Source organism: Xenopus laevis, chromosome 1S (assembly GCF_017654675.1).
Source record: "Xenopus laevis strain J_2021 chromosome 1S, Xenopus_laevis_v10.1, whole genome shotgun sequence".
NCBI lineage: Eukaryota > Metazoa > Chordata > Amphibia > Anura > Pipidae > Xenopus > Xenopus laevis.
The window spans coordinates 59,956,419-59,978,509 of record NC_054372.1 but is presented as its reverse complement, the minus strand read 5'-3'; the positions used below and the strand labels follow the sequence as shown (position 1 = coordinate 59,978,509).

The window sequence follows — 22,091 nt, the reverse complement described above, 5'->3', positions numbered from 1 at the left end:
TCCAGTTGCTAGGATCAAAATTACCTTAGCAACCATGCATTGATTTGAATAAGAGGCTGGAATATGAATAGGAGAGGGTCTGAATTAGGGATGCACCAAATCCAGGATTTGGTTCGGTATTCGGACAGGATTCGGCCTTTTTCAGCAGGATTCTGATTCGGCAGAATCCTTCTGCCCAGCCGAACCAAATCCGAATCCTAATTTGCATATGCAAATTAGGGGTGGGGAGGGAAATCATGTGACTTTTTGTCACAAAACAAGGAAGTAAAAAATGTTTTCCCCTTCCCATCCCTAATTTGCATTTGAAAATTAGGATTCAGTTTAGTATTCGGAGGAAAATTTCCCAAAGAATTCCCTAAGCGGAATAGAAAGATGAGTAATAAAGAGTAGCAATAACAATACATTTGTAGCTTTATTGAGCAGGCTGCATCTTGACTCTCCTCTTACCTCTCTAACCGATCATTCACTGTCTCCTATGATAACAAAACCTCATCTCCAGTTCCACTTAATGTAGGGGTGCCGCAAGCCTCTGTACTTGGTCCACTGTTGTTCTCTCTGTACACTCTGTCTGGAGATCTCATCCATTCATTTGGCTTTAATTATCATCTGTATGCTGATGATACCCAAATATATTTATCCACCCCTTCATTAGCAGCTGAAACAGTGGCTCAAATCTCTGTCTCCTGGCTATCTCAAATTGGATGAACCAGTGCCACCTCAAACTCAACCTAACAAAAAATGAATTTATCATCGTTCCACCTAAGCCTGGTCCTACTCCCCCCTATTTACTATCTCTATTGATGGCATGCTCATTAATCCTGTCAACTCAGCTCGCTGTCTGGGGGTAATCTTTGACTCCTCTCTCTCCTTCTCTGATCATATTAACACCACTGTCAAAACCTGTCACTTTTTCTTACTCAATATTGCCAAAATCTGTCCCTTCCTTTCACCTGATACATCCAAGACGCTCATGCATGCTCTCATCCTATCCAGACTAGATTACTGTAACCTTCTACTAACTGGCCTCCCTAACTCCCATCTCTCCCCTAGAGATGTCGCGAACTGTTCGCCGGCGAACTTGTTCGCGCGAACATCGGGTGTTCGCGCTCGCCGGAAGTTCGCGAACGTCGCGCGACATTCGCCATTTTGGGTTCGCCATTGTTGGCGCTTTTTTTTGCCCTCTCACCCCAGACCAGCAGGTACATGGCAGCCAATCAGGAAGCTCTCCCCTGGACCACTCCCCTTCCCTATAAAAACCGAAGCCCTGCAGCGTTTTTTCACTCTGCCTGTGTGTGCTGAAGAGATAGTGTAGGGAGAGAGCTGCTGCCTGTTAGTGATTTCAGGGACAGTTGAAAGTTTGCTGGCTAGTAATCGTTTTGATACTGCTCTGTTATTGGAGGGACAGAAGTCTGCAGGGGTTTGAGGGACATTTTAGCTTAGGTAGCTTTGCTGGCTAGTAATCTACCTTCTACTGCAGTGCTCTGTATGTAGCTGCAGTGGGCAGCTGTCCTGCTTCTGATCTCATCTGCTGACTGCTGCAATAACAGTAGTCCTTGTAAGGACTGCTTTTATTTATTTTTTTGTTGTTTTACTACTACTACTACTACTACTATAAGAGCCCAGTGCTATTAGTCTAGCAGTGTTGGGGAGTGGGACTGGTGTGCTAATCTTCTGCTCCTAGTAGTTCAGCAGCACCAACTTTAATTTTTTTTTTTAATATTCATTTTTTTTTATTTTACTTTTTTTTATTTTACTACCGCTGTAGTAGTGTATAAGTTGACCTTTTAGGCATTATTTGCCCTGTAGGCATTATTTGCACAGTGTTTTCTTCAACCCGCCATCTAGCTGTGTGACCTTGTTCACATTCTGTCTAAATATCCATAATATTACCGTCTCCAGAAAAAACACCGGAGTGACTTTTTTCAAGCAGCCATAATATATTTTACGTAATCCGTATCCACCGCTGTAGTAGTGTATACGTTGACCTTGTAGGCATTATTTGCACACTGTTTTCTTCAACCCGCCATCTAGCTGTGTGACCTTGTTCACATTCTGTCTAAATATCCATAATATTACCGTCTCCAGAAAAAACACCGGAGTGACTTTTTTCAAGCAGCCATAATATATTTTACGTAATCCGTATCCACCGCTGTAGTAGTGTATACGTTGACCTTGTAGGCATTATTTGCACACTGTTTTCTTCAACCTGCCATCTAGCTGTGTGACCTTGTTCACATTCTGTCTAAATATCCATAATATTACCGTCTCCAGAAAAAACACCGGAGTGACTTTTTTCAAGCAGCCATAATATATTTTACGTAATCCGTATCCACCGCTGTAGTAGTGTATACGTTGACCTTGTAGGCATTATTTGCACACTGTTTTCTTCAACCCGCCATCTAGCTGTGTGAGCTTGTTCACATTTTGTCTAAATATTGATAATATTATCGTCTCTAGAAAAACCACTTGAGTTACTTTTTTTCAAGCAGCATTCATATATTTTACGTAATCCGTATCCACCGCTGTAGTAGTGTATACGTTGACCTTGTAGGCATTATTTGCACACTGTTTTCTTCAACCCGCCATCTAGCTGTGTGACCTTGTTCACATTCTGTCTAAATATCCATAATATTACCGTCTCCAGAAAAAACACCGGAGTGACTTTTTTCAAGCAGCCATAATATATTTTACGTAATCCGTATCCACCGCTGTAGTAGTGTATACGTTGACCTTGTAGGCATTATTTGCACACTGTTTTCTTCAACCCGCCATCTAGCTGTGTGAGCTTGTTCACATTTTGTCTAAATATTGATAATATTATCGTCTCTAGAAAAACCACTTGAGTTACTTTTTTTCAAGCAGCATTCATATATTTTACGTAATCCGTATCCACCGCTGTAGTAGTGTATACGTTGACCTTGTAGGCATTATTTGCACACTGTTTTCTTCAACCCGCCATCTAGCTGTGTGTATTATCGTTTCCAGAAAAACCAACTGAGTTTTTGTTGTTGTTGTTGTTTTTTAAAAAATAATGCCAGGCAAAGGCAGGCCGCCACGCAGAGGCCGTGCTAGGGGCCGTGCTGCTATGCAATCCTGTGGCCCTAGCAAATTGCCCAGTTTTAAAAAGCCAATAACCCTGAACTCCCAAAATGCTGAAGAGGTAGTTGACTGGCTTACACAGCACACCCCATCCTCTACCGTTTCTAACTTTACCACAACATCCTCCTCATCCTCCACTGCTATGGCCACCCCACGTAACACTTCCTCCACCACCGGTGCCCCTTCTTCACTGGGGTCAGAGGAGTTATTTTCCCATGAGTTTCTTGAACTGAGTAATGCGCAACCATTATTGCCAGAAGAAGATGAAGGAGATGAGGACCTTACACCAGATTTAATTCTGGCAGAGAACACGACAGAGATGGACATAATGAGTGATGAGGAGGAGGTCCCCGCTGCTGCTTCCTTCTGTGATGTGTCAGAAGAAATTGATGCATCTGAGGAGAATGATGATGAGGAGATTGATGTTTTGTGGGTGCCTAGTAGAAGAGAGCAAGAGGAGGGTAGTTCAGATGGAGAGACGGAGAGTCAGAGAGGCAGTAGGAGAATAAGACTTAGAAGAAGCAGGGAGGACAGCCCGCAGGGATCAGTAGGGCAACAACATGTATCGGCACCTGTGTTCAGCCGGCCAACGCACCCGCCATTGCCGCCAATGCCGCCAACTTCTACTGTTACCGCCAGATCGCACACTTCCAAAAAGTCAGCAGTGTGGGATTTTTTAATGTGTGTGCCTCTGACAAAAGCATTGTAATTTGCAATGAGTGCAGTCAGAAACTGAGCCTTGGTAAGCCCAACAGCCACATAGGTACAACTTCTATGCGAAGGCACATGAGCGGCAAGCACAAAGCACTTTGGGAGCAACACCTCAAAGGCAACAGGCAAACTAAAAGCCACACTCCTTCTGGTCCAGCATCTTACTGCTCTACCTCTGCTCTCCTTGACCCGTCTGAACCACCCTCCACTCCGCCTTCCACCTTGACCACCTGTTCCCATTCCCAGTCATCTGCCACCAGCCAAGTTTCTGTGAAGGCCATGTTTGAGCGTAAGAAGCCAATGTCTGACTGTCACCCCCTTGCCCGGCGTCTGACAGCTGGCTTGTCTGCACTCTTAGCCCGCCAGCTTTTACCATACCAGCTGGTGGACTCTGAGGCCTTCCGCAAATTTGTAGCAATTGGGACACCGCAGTGGAAGGTACCCAGCCGCAATTTTTTTTCTAAAAAGGGAATACCACACCTGTACCAACATGTGCAGAGCCAAGTTACCGCATCTCTGTCACTTAGTGTTGGGCCAAAGGTCCATATGACTACTGACGCATGGTCCTCCAAGCATGGTCAGGGCAGGTATGTCACCTACACTGCCCACTGGGTGAACTTGGTAATGGCTGGGAAGCAGGGAATGGGTAGCTCAACAACAACAGTGGAGTTGGTGTCACCGCCACGGATTGCACGCGGTTCTGCCACCACCTCTACTCCTCCATCGCTCTCTACCTCGTCTTCTTCTTCTTCTTACTCTGCTGCTGGGTCCTCCTTCTCCTCCTCCACACCTGTGCACCCCCAGCTCCCCCTAGGCTATTCGACGTGCCAGGTACGCCGTTGTCACGCTGTCTTGGGGATGACGTGCCTGGAAAGCAAAAACCATACCGGATCTGTACTCCTGTCATCTCTGCAGTCACAGGCCGATCGGTGGCTGACCCCACACCAACTGCAGATCGGAAAAGTGGTGTGTGACAATGGAAGCAATCTGTTGGCAGCGTTGAGACTAGGCAATTTAACACATGTGCCCTGCATGGCACATGTGTTAAATTTAATAGTCCAACGTTTTGTCTCCAAGTACCCAGGATTCCAGGACGTTCTCACCCAGTCCAGAAAGGTGTCGGCCCATTTCAGACGTTCCTACACAGCCATGGCACGCCTTGCTGACATTCAGCAGCGCTACAACATGCCAGTCAGGCGTTTGATTTCTGACAGCCAGACTCGCTGGAATTCAACGCTCCTTATGTTGGAACGTCTGCTGCAACAACAAAGGGCCGTCAACGAGTACCTTTTTGAACTGGGTGGTAGGACTGGATCTGCACAGCTGGGGATTTTTTTCCCCCGTTACTGGGTGCTTATGCGCGATGCCTGCAGGCTCATGCGACCTTTTGAAGAGGTGACAAATATGGTCAGTCGCACCGAAGGCACCATCAGCGACCTAATACCCTTCGCTTTATTCCTGGAGCGTGCCGTGCGACGAGTGACAGATGAGGCTGTAGACCAGCGTGACGAGGAGCTGGAAGCGCACGATTTCTGGTCGGAATCACCAGAACGAACCCAGGCACCTGCTGCAACGCAGGGAGAGGTGCCAGAAGTGGAGTCAGAGGAGGAAGGTGGCTTTGTGGAGGAGGAGGAGGAGGACCAACAGGAGCAGGCTTCCCAGGGGGCTAGTGGTGACCTTTTGGGGACCCCTGGTCTTGTACGTGGCTGGGGGGAGGAGACCGTGGATGATGCAGTCCTTGATAATGAGGAAGCGGAGATGGATAGCTCTGCATCCAACCTTGTGAGAATGGGGTCTTTCATGCTGTCATGCCTGTTGAAGGACCCCCGTATCAAGAGGCTTAAGGAGAAGGACCTGTACTGGGTCGCAACGCTACTAGACCCTCGGTACAAGCATAAAGTGTCAGAAATGTTACCAACATACCACAAGTCCGAAAAGATGCAGCATTTACAAACCAGCCTGCAAAACATGTTGTACAATGCTTTTAAGGGTGATGTCACTTCAGGAACTCATCAACATTCCAGGGGCAGAGGTGCCAGTAATCCTGCCACGAGCACACCTGCAAGGACAAAGCCCTTTGGCCAGTCTGTAACGTCAGACATGCAAATGTTTTTCTGTCCAAGGCAGCGCCACAACCCTTCTGGATCCACCCTCAAAGAACGCCTCGACCGGCAGGTAGCGGACTACCTGGCATTAACTGCAGATATCGACACTCTGAGGAGCGATGAACCCCTGGACTACTGGGTGCGCAGGCTTGATCTGTGGCCAGAGCTGTCACAATTTGCCATGAACCTCTTGTCTTGCCCAGCCTCAAGTGTGCTCTCAGAAAGGACCTTCAGTGCAGCAGGAGGGATTGTAACTGAGAAGAGAACTCGCCTAGGTCACAAAAGTGTCGATTACCTGACCTTTATTAAAATGAATGAGGGGTGGATCTCGGAGGGTTACTGCACGCCGGAAGACTTGTTCTGACTTCTATGCAGCTGTCCTTCTCTTCAAGCCTCATGACTCCACACACAGCTGTCCTTTAGCGTCCTCCTCCTCCCTCCGCCACCGTTACAAACTAGGGTGCAAACCCTACTGGTTTAATTTTTTCTGGCCTCTGTGCTTCAGTGGCTGCAACCAAAAAAACTGGGCAAACAATGTCTACAAGGTCAACGTATGGCGAAAAATTACTATTTTCAGCATTTATATGGCATATTTTTTCTGGCAACTGTGCTTCAGTGGCTGCGTCCAAAAAAATGCATATTTTCTGCATTTATATGGCATAATTTTTCTGGCCTCTGTGCTTCAGTGGCTGCAACCAAAAAAATGCATATTTTCAGCATTTATATGGCATAATTTTTCTGGCCTCTGTGCTTCAGTGGCTGCAACCAAAAAAATTTATATTTTCAGCATTTATATGGCATAATTTTTCTGGCCTCTGTGCTTCAGTGGCTGCAACCAAAAAAATGCATATTTTCAGCATTTATATGGCATATTTTTTCTGGCAACTGTGCTTCAGTGGCTGCGACCAAAAAAATGACTATTTTCAGCATTTATATGGCATATTTTTTCTGGCCTCTGTGCTTCAGTGGCTGCGGCCAAAAAAACTGGGCAAACAATGCCTACAAGGTCAACGACGTTGACCTTGTAGGCATTGTTTGCCCAGTTTTTTTGGCCGCAGCCACTGAAGCACAGAGGCCAGAAAAAATATGCCATATAAATGCTGAAAATAGTCATTTTTTGCCATACGTTGACTCAACGTATATGGCAAAAAATGACTATTTTCAGCATTTATATGGCATATTTTTTCTGGCAACTGTGCTTCAGTGGCTGCGACCAAAAAAACTGGGCAAACAATGCCTACAAGGTCAACGTATGGCAAAAAATTACTATTTTCAGCATTTATATGGCATATTTTTTCTGGCAACTGTGCTTCAGTGGCTGCAACCAAAAAAACTGGGCAAACAATGTCTACAAGGTCAACGTATGGCGAAAAATTACTATTTTCAGCATTTATATGGCATATTTTTTCTGGCAACTGTGCTTCAGTGGCTGCGTCCAAAAAAACTGGGCAAACAATGCCTACAAGGTCAACGTATGGCAGTTGTTTAAAGAGAACAGTAGATTACTAGCCAGCAAAGCTACCTAAGCTAAAATGTCCCTCAAATCCCTGCAGACTTCTGTCCCTCCAATACAGAGCAGTATCAAGCAGATTACTAGCCAGCAAACTTACTATCATCTGTCCCTGAAATCACTAACAGCTCTCCCCCTACACTATGTCTTCCAAGCACACACAGGCAGATTTTTCAGATACATTTTTGCCCTTGATCCCCCTCTGGCATGCCACTGTCCAGGTCGTTGCACCCTTTAAACAACTTTAAAATAATTTTTCTGGCCAGAAATGTCTTTTCTAGATGTTAAAGTTCGCCTTCCCATTGAAGTCTATGGGGTTCGCGAACCGTTCGCGAACCGCTCGCGTTTTTGCGCAAGTTCGCGAATATGTTCGCGAACTTTTTTTCCGACGTTCGCTACATCCCTACTCTCCCCTCTACAGTCTGTATTAAACACTGCTGCCAGAATTATCCTCCTCTCATCCAAAAGGGTATAGGCCCCTCCGCTGCTGAAGTCCTTATCATGGCTTCCTATAAAACAAAGAATAACTTATAAACTCCTCCTCATAACCTTCAAAGCCCTTCATTCCTCTGCACCTAACTACATCTCATCTCTTGTTTCTCTATATGTTCCTGCCCGAAACCTCCGCTCCTCTCAGAGCAACCGCTTGGTTTTACCACCCACTACTACTGCTGTTTCCTGTATCAAACCCTTCTCTCTTGCGACTCCTTATATTTGGAATGCTATTCCTGAATCTCTCAGGAGAGAATCCTCCTTCAATGTTTTTAAAACAAAACTCAAAGACTACCTCTGGGAGCACCTGGATAACACCTGAACTGGCACTTATAAAACAGTGTAACAAACTGTAACCCACAGCACCTTAATACCCCTCTGAATTGTGTCTGTATGTTACCCTCCCATTTAGACTGTAAGCCCTACGGGGTAGGGTTCTCTATCCTTTTGTTTCCTTGACACTGAGCACTTAATCTGTATTGTAATTATATTTTTTAATGCACTTATTGTTACTTTTTATTCCAATGACCCCTTGTTTTACTGCTAATTTATTGTTCTGCTGTACAGTGCTTTGCCCTCGAGGAGTGATTTTCAAATAAAAATATACATACATTTGCTTTTTAGAAGGGAGTCAGCGATACCCATTTGAAAGCTGCAAAGAGTCAGAAGAAAAAGGAAAATAATTATAAAACTATTAAAAATAAGTAATGAAAACCAGTGGAAAAGTTGCTTAGAATTGGCCATTCTATAACATACTAAATGTTACCTTAAAAGTAAACCACCCCTTTAAGCGTAAACCTTTTTTATGAAGACAGTCTCTGCGATTGAGTTTTAAGTGATAATCCTCATTTACATGGACCTGTGACAATGACTGCAATGATCATGTAATCATATTATGTATAAGTGATGGCAGAAGATTAGGGCCATGTAGGTTTATATGGGATTGCAGTGCATTCAATGGGGCCAGCAGCCATCACGGGTTCTCAACTAAAACTAAATTTGTTTTGCTCAATGTTTCGGCTCTTTTTTTGGGCACATTGTCAGGAATCTGATATATATGATGCACCTATTGAAGTTGCATATTTCAAACATCTGTTCTCAGCAGGCTCCAACCACTAATACCAAATACTCCAGTCTGACGATATCAGTGAAGGCCAAACTCAGCTAGACGTGAGGAGCACTTCCTATAAATTGCTTGTGAAATTCCTCTGTTTACTAAATCATCCTGCTGACTTTATTCAAAAAGCTTATAAAGTAATTATTCCGACACTAGTATTCTCCAAGCGCCACCCACATGCTGCCTTGTGCCAGTATACAAAGAATAAAGCATTGTTTAAATTATCCTGACTAAATTGCAATCATAGACCCTCTGCTCCTTGTAATTAAGCACCAGGTTTTATTTGTTCCAGATGCCACATTTAAGTGCTCCAAATCTATCTGAGGCTGTAAATTACACTCACGTCTCTTTAACTTGATGACAGTTAAGCACAGAGGTAAATGTTTTATCCAGATCAAGGCAGAAAGGGTAATTTGGTTAACTTTAATTTCATTATATTTTATGATCTAAGCGTTCATTTTGCTATACAATTTGCCAGGCTTCCTTGCACATGTGTGAATGTGTAACGGAGAACACTGCTTCAAGTAAACTTTTGTAGCAATGCAAAGGGAACATATAAAAGGGATTATACTGCCTTGGTTTTTTTATTGTGTAAGCCGATCCCCACATTATGTCTTGTTTTCTTAAGACTAAAATTCTTGCTTAGCAGTCTGTTATGGGAGGCAGTTTGTATGGAGTGTGGAATTCTCAGCTTGGAGATAGGGAAATTGGGTGAAGATCAGACAGGCACTTAAAATATCTCAGTCTCAAAGTAATGGAATGCAGTTAAGGTAAAATGCTGCTTGGTTCTCAGTTAAAGGAAAAATAGTATGGCACATAGTGGTATTTATCACCCTTGTTTGCCATTTACAACGCTAAGGGGCAGATTCACTAACTTCGAGTGAAGGATTCGAATGAAAAAAATTCGAATTTCGAAGTATTTTTTGGGTACTTAGACCATCGAATTGGTTAAATTCGTTCGAATTCGAACGAAATCGAACGATTCGAAGTAAAAATCGTTTGACTATTCGACCATTCGATAGTCGAAGTACTTTCCCTTAAAAAAAAACTTCGACCCCCTACTTCGGCAGATAAAACCTACCGAAGTCAATGTTAGCCTATGGGGAAGGTCCCCATAGGTTTGCTAACCTTTTTTTGATCGAAGGATTTTCCTTCGATCGTTGGATTAAAATCGTTCAAATCGTTCGATTCGAAGGATTTAATCGTTCGATCGAACGAAAAATCCTTCGATCGATCGATCGCAGGATTAGCGCTAAATCCTTCGACTTCAATATTCTAAGTCGAAGGATTTCAATTCGAGGGTCGAATTTCGAAGTATTTTTAACTTCGAAATTCGACCCTTAGTGAATCTGCCCCTAAGAATTGTTTCTGCTAAAACACTTAAATTGTATAATTTGTCATTGATTACACAATTTAAGTGTTTGAGCCGGGATAGTTCTCAGTATTGTTTATGACAGGGTATTTTCCTACATTTTGTAGTTGTAACAGAAAGCGGCAACAAATAGCACCATGTGTCATCTGCTTCATTCAGATAAACCATGGTTGGAGAGCTTGGAGTGAAAGTTGTGGTGTTATTAACTATTGTACGTGTTGTGTTAGTCTTGGGGAGAATTCTGGCATACAGTATCAACCCTGGTACCCTACCTGTATGTCGCTTAACTGATTACCAAAAATACGCTTGTGAGACATTTTTAGATATACATATTATTATCAGATAGACTTATTATTGTGGGCCCTATAGAATTTGCTGTAATGGCCACAAATCTGACTATAGTGGCCATAAATGAATTTACATTGTCTGTGTCCCAATTAAGTAACCAGCCTATTGACCCTTTTATGGAGCTAAAACACCAACATTCCTTACCAATAATTCATCAGATAGTATTGGAGACAAAAAATTCTACTAAACAAGGACATTGTCAGCCTTGGATGCAGTTGTCCGTAGTCAGCTCTGCACAGGCTGCTGTCTGATACCATTGTTGACCTGGAGACCAGATAAATGGATCAGCCCATATATGGCCAGCTTTCTTAGTGTGTCCAGATGTTACTAGATCCTGTAGGAGCTATTTACACATTCTAGATGGCATAATTTTTGCCCTATTTTGCTTTTTTTCCAGCCAAGAATCCAGTTCCCACAATGCCACAATGTTCTCAGAATGCTACAGGTCTGCTAATCACAGAATATGCACGGTATTGTGGGAATTGTACACTGCAAATGTTTAATGTACATTGGAAAGTTGCTTAGAATTGCAATTGTATTTTCTTATCAAAACTTTCTCCACCTCAAACAGCAAACATAGATTGTTAGCTCTGGGGGGGGGGTGCAGAACTTGTAGAGTGTTGTATTTTTGTAAAATTGTGCTAGGATTGTGGTAATGGAAAAATTTAGAAAAATGAAGCTGGAAGAGGTGCTGTGATGATGCCCAGAGGCCTTTTGTTTATTCATTAGAAAATTCATGAAATACAGAAAATAGTTATGTTCAAAAAGAGAGAAGAACGATAATATAGTATGGTTTTCAACCCTTTTATTTCCCTTATTTAGTCCAATTGAACACATGTTGGCACATTTACTGGTCTTCATTTTCTTCCCTTTCTGTTAATTTTCCAATACTGAGTAATGTTTGAGAAAAGCAGAAGGCGTATTTATGGTAGGTGGAAGGTTAAAACAAAGTGCCCCACTGTAAAAGTAAAGGAAAACAGTCTCTGGTACAGGAGGGCCTCATATGCTCCACACATGTACAAACTGTTTCTCCTGAGGTTCACAGCAAGCCACTATATCCTTGCATTGTGCATGAGGACATGGAGACAACTTTTCAGGGGTGTCTGCTTTTCTTTCCAGTGGTAGAACTTGCCTCCTGGGGTCTCTTGCTCCTTGATCCACCACACATTGACTTATTGCAGACATCACTGTCCCACATTGACAAGAGTTTGTATGTGGTATGTGGGTTTTACCAGTGGCCTTTGTTTTCAGAAGGCATGTCTTTCACATAAAGGGCTTTTGGCTCCTTTTAGCCCGTCTCACCCTAATCAGGTTAGGTTCTCTGCTTCACCAGGAACCTTTATAATTGCCCCTCATTTGTCTCTTTTTTGTGTAGGATGCATATTGGAAACTGTATTTAAAGCACTTGCTATCATCCCATGGCATTCTATGCAGTGGCAGAAAAAATGTAGTTAACAATGTGGTACAAATTTGAGGGGTAATACAAAGTAAAACATTACAGTTGTAGGAACCTTAAAATTGAGGCCTACTGTTTATTCTTCCTGTGGATGAAGGTGCTTGCTGATTTGGAATAAAAATATTGGCTGTTTGTAATTTAGTGAACAACGACATTATAGGGGTTGTCTATAAATGCCAGCCTTTGTATTTTGTATACATGTTCTTGGGATCATTTGGATGGTTTGAAAGTGATGGACTATTGACATTGTTTCACCCCAATTTAATCTTCCATAGTGGACTGCACTAGAACCTATGAAATTTCATCTCACTTCTTATGGCGTTAAATTGTTTGTTGTGCCAGTGACCTCCACGTTGATGCCGTAGGGTGCAATACCTTATGCTCCCAATAAACACATATTTAGCTGTTGAAAAACACATAGAAAACACTACTCCCATTACCATTTACTACTTAATTGGTTAGAGGTCACTTGGATCCTGCCTCTAAATCAGCACCTATAGTCAGTACAATATCTTTCGGGGGAGGGGTATGTGCATGACAGTCTGAGGGCAAAAACTTTATTGCTTGAAATGTCCTCTTACCCACGCTGATACTTGGCCTCCACTGAGACTATGGCATATTATGGTCCCACTTGTCTCTATCGCTTTCCCTTTTCACATTACTATATACAACTTCAATATCTACAGGTTCCTCGCTGTCAACTGTGTACAGCAGGGAGAGTATCTCACCTGTCATTTTTAGCTAATCTTAAAGGAAAACTATACCCCCCCCCAAACAATGTAGGTCTCTATAAAAAAATATTGCATAAAACAGCTCATATGTAAAACCCTGCTTCATGTAAATAAACCATGTTCATAATAATATAATTTTCTAGTAGTATGTGCCATTGGGTGATTATAAATAGAAAATTGCCATTTGAAAAAATACGGGCCGTCCCTTGGGATCGTACGATTCACTGTGCACACAAACATATACTTGTTAGGTCACATGAGCCAATTAACAGATAGAGTTCTGTCTTTTGCTTCAACACTTCTTCCTGTTTCAGCTAGAGCTGTAGTATTTCTGGTCAGGTGATCTCTGAGGCAGCACAGATAGATTCACAAAATGGTGGTCCAAGGCAAGAGATGTAAAAGGGCAAGATTTACTTAAGTATATATACCAGTTTGGTAAGATTCTTTAATATGCCACTTAATAAGATGTCATCTGTTGCTTAAGTGTTCATTTTGGGGGTATAGATTTCCTTTAATATCATGTGTAATTTTAGCTACTCTTAATAAGTATAACATTAAGGCAGCCAGACAGAAATTTGCACTGCTGGTCTACAACTATACAACTACTGACCTACGCCTAAAACAAGTTTATTATTTAGTCCACATCTATGCCATCTAGTTCATCCTACTTTCCAAAAACAACATCTAATTTTAGCTTTTTGACAGTAAGTAATAATCTGTTTTAAATGCTAAAATGCATACTAGCATGGCTTAAGTACATGTAAAACTGTATGCTAGATGCACCCCTTACTGTGAATAGAATAGCTGGATTCCTGCTGATACGGTTTATGAAATCTTCCTATCAGTATTCATTTAGTGTTTCTCAGATGAAGCGCTTTCATAAGCTTCTTTTTTTTCCCTTGCTTAATCCGGATAACTAAATTTAGGGCAAAATCCTAATGCATAATGACCAGACAAGCGATCAGCTTTCCCTCATCCTTCTATTAATCAGACCTCCCATAAAGAGCAGGATTAGGTAACAGTGGTCTAGAAAATAATATATATATTTATATATAGATAGTAATGGAGGAGACTGATGAAGGTGATGTTGTTTTGAGTGAAAGTGTCAAATACATATAGAAAACAATAAAACAGGCAATCTCTTGGATTGAAATGCCAATAGATATGAATAGCAATGTGCCCTATCCACTAGTTTTCTACTGAAACAAAACCTGAGACCTTAAATATTTCTCTTCACCAGATTGTCAGCTTCCTAGAAGGTATTATCTTTATACACCAAGATCTGGCAATATGGTTGACACCTTTACAGATAAGGTGTTGCAGCTGGCAAGTAGCTCCTTACTGTTTGGAGGGTTCAGATTAGCAACTGCATTAAGCACGTGATATGTTCTTTAGAACCTTGATGATAATCTTTTAGTTATTGCATTAATGAATGCAGCTATCTGGATTACCAATGCAAGTGTGCCTTGATTTCTAACATGGACTGTACCAGCTCAAAGGTTTACCAGCTCTCAACAATCAGAACATTTCTTAGCAGAAATTATTTAAGGGCTTAAAGAGTGTTCCATTATATTTGTGGGGGTTTAACAAACAAGCCAGTAAGTAGGCAATAGATCTTCAGGGAGTTTTGAATTAAGAATATGTTAACGCGTCCTCGCACATAAAGGGGATGGATGCATCCTTAGCATATCATGTTTTTAATGTGATCTTCAAAAGTCTTTTAAGTAGATTAATGATCCCAACAATTTGCAGAGTGATGCTTTATTCTGTATAATCCTATAATCAAATATATTGCAGTTGAATTCAGTTTCACACCAGAGGAGAAGCTTAACACAGATGGCCCCCATTGGTATAACTATTTATTGGTATAATATTTACCATGGAGGGGAAGAAAAAAAAACTCTGTGTACTAACAAACGTACATTTCCTCCATGGTTTTTCTTTCAAATACTGGTGTATTTCTATAGACCTTTCTGATAAAGCTTACTTAGTTTTAACATTTCCTTCTCCTTTAATGAACTTTTGCAATCCAGGATGGCACATTGTGCATGTTCTTATTCCCTGAAATGCAAGAGATAGAGGGCACAGTTAATAAAACCTGAAAGATAAGCAAGACTTTGCAACATACTGTAGGGCTGCTGGTTATGGAAAGCAGCACAAAAGCCCTATGCTATAAAAGTAGATTAAAAGTTATCTTGGGGGTTATCTTGGGGCTTTAGTTTTCCATTAAAAATATTCTCAAGTGACCAATAATGTTTCAGATATTGTTAAAATACAGTTCCCAACACACCGAAAGACCACCACAAGGAAAGCTTGAATTTATGTGCACTGTATTTTATTTTGTGTTCATTCATTTTCTATATTCTTCACACTATTTCTGTATAGTTGACAAATAAGGTTGCCACCCAACTCAGGTACCTATGGGCAGTATTAAAATGTATTGAAAATGGGATTTAAGGTATCCCCTTTATTACGCCTCCTCTCTCAACCAGTTATTCCTAGAATCTGCTCTGACCCCTGCCCCTTACATCAACACCCCGTCCCCTTTATGTCACCTCCAGCAAATTTTGCCCTACTGGCAAAGTATTTTTCTCTCCAACTATAAAAGAGTCCTTTATGTATCCATCCGTGTGAGTGTGCTTCTCGACGCGCTGCAATCCCCGTGCTGGAGTGCCAAAGGTTACTAATACAAAAAGAGGTAGCCGGAGAGCACTTGTTTCTTTAGTTAAAAGATCATTTCTTTATTTCGGACATTTACTGCACTGTATTACAGTTTGCAATGGTCTGAGGTAACTGTTTTACTTCTATTTCATCAGGATGAAGCTGTGCCCCTGGTACATGGCACTGTTCCTGCTGCCAGTCTGTTTGCAGTCCCAGAAGTTACCCACTAGGGATGAAGAACTCTTTCAGATGCAGATCAGAGACAAGGCTCTTTTCCATGATTCTTCTGTTATTCCAGATGGAGCTGAGATCAGTGGCTATCTGTTCAGAGACAATCCTAAAAGGTAAACAGAAAATTAATGGAAGGTAAACAGACAATGAATAGAGGGTAAAAATGGAAAATAACACTGTTACATATTACCTACAGTATATCAGTAAGGGAAAATATATAAGTAAGGGAGGCAGGGTAGATGTAATTGTTTATTAATGTGTAAATCATAAGACATCTTTAGATTGAACTGAGGGAATTCTTACTATGGTGGCAACTAGGGTTGCCACCTGTCCGGCTATGACCCAGACAGCCTGTTTTTTGAAAGGCCGCCCGGGTCAAAACCAGGCAGGATTCCCTTTGATTGGTTAATCTCTGACCATCATGTCATTGCTCCATCAGTACCCACCCCCACAAGATCACAACCTGCCTCATTTCACCATGTCCCCGCCCCCTGCCCGGATTCAACCGGACCAAAAGGTGGCAACCCTAGTACCAACAATGCATTGATTTAAATAAGAGACTTGATTATGAATAGGAGAGGGACTGAAAAGAGCAATAGTTTTTTTGGCTGCCAGGGTCAGTGACCCACATTTAAAAGCTGGAATGAGTTAGAAGCAGAAGGAAATTGTTCAAAATATATTAAAAAGAAAATAAAAATGTAAGTCCGTTGAAAAGTTGCTTAGAATTAGCCATTATAAAATTCTAAAAGTTAACTTTAAGGTGAACCACCCCATTTTTGGAAAAATCCAAAAAACCAATTCATTTATTCAGCCTAACTGGCAAGTGACAGACTTGTGCAGATGGAGTGCAGTATGTTGCAGCCATGAAAAGAAAACGTGTTCCATTGTATTTAAAAGTTCATCCATATGTTTTGTTTTACTACAATTTTCCTCAAACAGTGATTTGTCAGAAACTGCAAGAAAGGAAAGTGGAAAGTAAAAGTTGTTAAATTTTTTTTGTTTAGTGCAAAAAATAAAAAACTATTTTATATCACTTTGAGCCCCCATTTTGCTTACAGTAGTCTCTGCATTCCTTTCTAGATATTTTTTTGTAGTGGAAGAGGATAATACACCTTTATCAGTTATTGTCACACCATGTGATGCTCCATTGGAATGGAAGCTGACTCTGCAGGAACTGCCTGAAGAAGCCAGTGGAGAAGGATCAGGTAATAAAGAGTTATGTATCTTACACAGCTTCCTGATGTTAATGCATTTTGCATTATTTACCCTTCTTTCATTTTTAATTTTGTAGGTAATTTTGTGATAATAAATAAAGTCTCACATAGATTTTTAACCAGCATACAACCAATCAGTGGAAATCAAGGGGCAGATTTACTAAAGGGCGAAGTGACTAACACTGGCGACGATTCGCTAGCGTTACCGCCCGCAGGGACTTCGCCAATTTACTAATGGGCGCAGGCGTCACTTTGCTAGCGAAGGAGATAGACTCTAGCGGTCATTCACACTCTTTTTATCGCCAGGCGAATTTTTGCTCTGGCGAATGGACATTACACCTCAAATTCACTAAAATGCAGATTAACTGTTTCACCAGACTCGCCAGCTCAGACCAGGCGAAGTGTAATGGAGAACAAAGAACATCCTCAATCTTCAGTTATTCAATCTTCATATTCAAAAACGCTGGCGTATTTTCCTTTTTTTCAGGGTGATAGGCTGAAAAAGTCTTTTTTGTCTAACTAGTTCCCACCCCCCCATTCATTTTCTAACATATGGGAACATTATTTTACCGTGGGCTCATGTGTAGGGCATTATTACAACTCTATTGACTTTATTAAGGTTCCCTTGGCACGTGTAGTTATCAGTGTAAATGTAATGTATTAGATGCAGCATGTAACATAAAGAGGTCTATTCAACTTGAAATTTCCTGCCGTATGCAAATTCTCTAACGAAGTTGTGCTACGCAGAATTGAACGCTAGCTCATATTCTTTGATTTGCTCGTGAAAATTCCTCAGCGTTCATCTGCCGAGACGAAACATCCCATTTTAGTAAATTAGCGTGGTCTGAGCAAATTTTCGCCTGCGAAGTGTTGCTATGGGTGCGAAGCCATCGCTGGTGATTTTTTGCCGGTTAGTAAATTTGCCCCCAGGAGAGCTGAAAAGTAGGAAGTAGTGTTCTGGCTATTATGTTAAACATCCGTCACTCCAACCTTTATACATTACATTTTACATAGAAAACATTTTTTATTTTTCACAGTCTATCCATTTACCCATTTTTTATTTTTATACTGAACTATTCCTTTAAAAGACAGTACGTTTGCCCAGTTGTAGTAACCCACAGCATCCAATAAGATTTAAAATAGGTGACTGGTATCTGCTTCCTGCTGATTTGACAAATTAGCAAACTATGTTACTTATTATGTTACTTATTGGTGTCATTGGCACTGCACCCTGGCGAATATTGCCATGGCCTTTGGGAGTCAAGGAGATTGCTGAGATTCTTTTTTAAATGAATCACATTATCCGTAATGTTTCATGTTGTCATGTGTTTATTCCTTCTAAAAGTTAGCTCCTGCTGTTCTCTCACACATACCATTATAGATTTGGGCATAATACTAGTTTGATTTTAACATTTATTCTATTTACTCAAATACCATTAAATATATGTGCAAGGTAAGCCAAAATATTATTGGAGCAACTCTTTGATTTACAAATGGGTGTGCACTTGTCTGGGCCTTCAGCAGTTATATGTGTAAATTAAATGTATCTACAAGGTAAAAAAATGTGAACCTACTGAATATGGTTGGAAGTGTAGTGATGGGGTCAAATAGTCTGTGGCTGTAGTCAAGTACAGAAGATATGCTAAATAATATTAACCTACTTCCTGACTTTTATATCTGTCTAAGCTCTTCAGCGTTATAATAGTATGTACAGTTATGGGATCAATTATTCAGAATTTCTGGGGGTTTTCAGATAAGGAATCTTACTTCAACATTTATTATTTGTTAGGTATAGCATTTTATACCCTTTGTTAGAAATAGTTTTTAATGGCGTAAAGGACTTGCAACAAAGTTTTCTATTTCAACTAAATTTACTTCTGTAAAAGCTTCTGTTCATTTAAGGATTTGAGCAGATGCTCGCTGAACTGATTTTGCTAAAATTTCCCATTGTCTGGTTTTTAAAATGCAGTCTAGCATTTCTAGCATGTGACAGTAAAAAATGCACAGTGATTTATTTCTACATGTTGGTTTTGCAGGTGAACCTGAACCACTCGAGGAGCAAAAGCAGCAGATTGTTAATGAAGAAGGCACCGAGTTGTTCTCTTATAAAGGAAATGATGTGGAATATTTTGTATCATCAAGTTCCCCTTCTGGCTTGTATCGGCTGGAGTTGATATCCACAGAAAAAGACACTCATTTCAAAGTTTATGCAACAACAACTCCAGAGTCTGACCAGCCGTACCCAGAATTGCCACATGATCCCAGAGTTGATGTGACATCCCTTGGGCGCACTACAGTCACTTTAGCCTGGAAACCTACGCCAACTTCTTCTGTTATGAAGCAACCCATTCAGTACTGTGTTGTCATCAACAAGGAGCACAATTTTAAAAGTATCTGTGCAGTTGAAGCCAAAATGAATGCAGACGATGCATTTATGATGGCCCCTAAGCCTGGAATAGACTTTAACCCCTTTGACTTTGCTCATTTTGGTTTTCAATCAGACAACAGTGTTGGTAAGGATCGGAGCTTCATGCCTAAAGCCTCCTCCTCTAAGCTATTAAGGCAGATAACAACGAAACCAAAAGTGGATATCCAGAAGTTTTGCATAGGGAACAAAAATATTTTCACAGTGTCTGATCTGAAGCCTGATACTCAGTATTACTTTGATGTCTTTGCTGTCAATGCTGCTACAAATATGAGCACAGCGTATGTTGGAACCTTTGCTCGAACCAAACAAGAAGCCAAGCAAAAAACAGTGGAATTAAAGGATGGCAAAGTTACTGATGTATTCATCAAACGAAAGGGCACAAAGCTTTTAAGGTTTTCTCCAGTTTCTTCTCACCAAAATGTAATATTTTCTGTTCATTCTTGCCTGGACACCATCCAGATCCAAGTCAGAAGAGATGGAAAGCTCCTCTTGTCACAGAGCATTGAAGGTGTACGTCAGTTTCAGCTAAGAGGAAAACCCAAAGCTAAATACTTAATCAGGCTCAAAGGCAGCAAAAAAGGTGCCTCAATGCTAAAAATTTTAGCAACATCCAAGTTTAACAAACAACCATTCCCTTCCCTTCCTGAAGACACACGAATCAAAACCTTTGAAAAACTGCGCACTTGCTCCTCTGTCACTGTAGCATGGCTGGGCACCCAAGAAAGAAATAAGTTTTGCATTTACAAAAAAGAAGTAGATGACAATTACACAGAGGAACACAAAAAACGAGACCAAAATCAATGTTTGGGACCAGACACCAGAAAGAAATCTGAAAAGGTTCTCTGCAAATATTTCCATAGCCAGAATATCCACAAAGCAGTCACCACAGAGACAATTAAAGGGCTGCAGCCTGGAAAATCGTACCTGTTAGATGTTTACGTCATGGGTCACGGCAGCCACTCAGTCAAATATCAAAGTAAAATTGTAAAGACAAGAAAGTTCTGTTAGGATCCGTCTGAATTCTTGTGCAATGTATCCTACAGTGACCATACTGACTGACTACTTGTGCAGCTGGGCGCTTGTGATTTGACTTGAGCAGTATTTATAACTGTGTAGAAAGATATCAACTTGTACTCCTATGTTTACACAAAAAGTGGTTGCGTGTCAGTGCTAAACCCCGCTGCTGCTCTGGAAATGTCAATGACAGTTGACTTTACTACATGTCAAACACTACATGTCTAATGCAGACTAGATGCTGAAATTCGCAGACATTGGGAGCTGGAGTTGGAACAACCTATGTAGCTTCACACACTGCATGAACTGCTTCTAAGTTATTTTAATACAACCTTGGCAAGTCCCAAGACTGCCCTCCTACTCACGCAAATACTTCCTAGATACGATAGACTATCTGTAAATTATTTTATAAAGTCTTGCCCGAAATGTATATGTTTCATGTCTGTAAACGATGAAATAATTCCCCACGACGCGCAGCTTGAGTATTAACTGGATGGTTCTATTCTTAATGTCATCGGCTATTGTACATTCCTACTAGGCTGGTTTATTTTTTAAATATGTAATTGTATGTATAAAGTCGTCAAACATATATTCCTGTACATATAAAATTAAAAAATATGAGATTATATATATATATATATTTCCTCTGTTTATTCAATGTTTAAATAAATCAAGAACTGTGATATTGTTATTTGTATACATGGTTCCAATTAATGGGGGAGGAAGAACAGAAATCCCATTTAGTTTGTGGAAGAAATAAAAAGAACTAAATCCTCATTGCTGGAGTTGAATAATAATTGCTTCTTTGTGGGGATTAAAATGAGCATTCAATAACAATTAAGAGCCTTGGTGCAAAGTACAAATGATTTTGCCCACAATGCACCATTTTTTCCCTAAGGTTCCCATCCACGGGTAGATTTTAGCTGCCGACTCAGCTTCTTCAGTCTAAAGCAGCTTACTTGCACTCCAGCAGTCTTACCCAACTGATACCTGCGCAAAAATTGACCAGATATGCATCAGACAGGTTTAAAAATCTTGCGGATGATGACTGTATTGGCTGTATTGATGCAGTCGTTGTCCTGACATCATGTATCCCCGTCGTGATCTGATCCGTTGCTGAACTCATTTGTGTTTTATACATTCAATTGCATACAAGCGTTTGCCCCTTTTAGCAGTTTTTTAGCCCAAAACAAATAGCTTGGCTTTTCCCAAAAAAGGAAGCTTGGGGGGTACTGTTTGTTTTCATTTTTTAAAAACCATCTGTCAGCAAGCCAAAGTGATCTATAGAGTTCTTGATCTTACTCAGATAGACTGAGTGGGTTAAAGAACTCACAGCAGCTTCTGCAATCATTTTGCCTAAACCAGGTGGTTTCATGAGCCTTTATAAATCTACCCCTGTGGCTGGGTCCTTCTCATATGGAAAGGTTGCAGTTTGAGTGTAATGACTGGGAAATAATCAATTTGAATACTTTTGTATCATTCCCCCAATTGATGCACCAAAAAACTGAAAATTCATCATTAGATATGGTAATTAGAGGTAGTTTAGGAAAACCCCAGGGCCTCGGCATTCCGGGTAATAGATCTTATACATGTATAGAAATA

The 22,091-nt window shown here is 40.9% G+C and overlaps 1 protein-coding gene across 1 annotated transcript in view; it reads left to right on the top strand.

The window, feature by feature from the left end:
* ndnf.S (neuron-derived neurotrophic factor S homeolog) overlaps window positions 1-21,115 on the top strand; it is a 38,827-nt gene extending 17,712 nt beyond the window's left edge. Inside the window, exons 2-4 of the mRNA XM_018243373.2 lie at window positions 15,758-15,946; window positions 16,914-17,038; window positions 19,084-21,115. Coding sequence (XP_018098862.1) covers window positions 15,759-15,946; window positions 16,914-17,038; window positions 19,084-20,483 — 1,713 coding nt within the window. The 5' untranslated portion in view covers window position 15,758 and the 3' untranslated portion in view covers window positions 20,484-21,115. The remainder of the gene's footprint in view (window positions 1-15,757; window positions 15,947-16,913; window positions 17,039-19,083) is intronic.
* The last annotated feature ends 976 nt before the right edge of the window (window positions 21,116-22,091 follow it).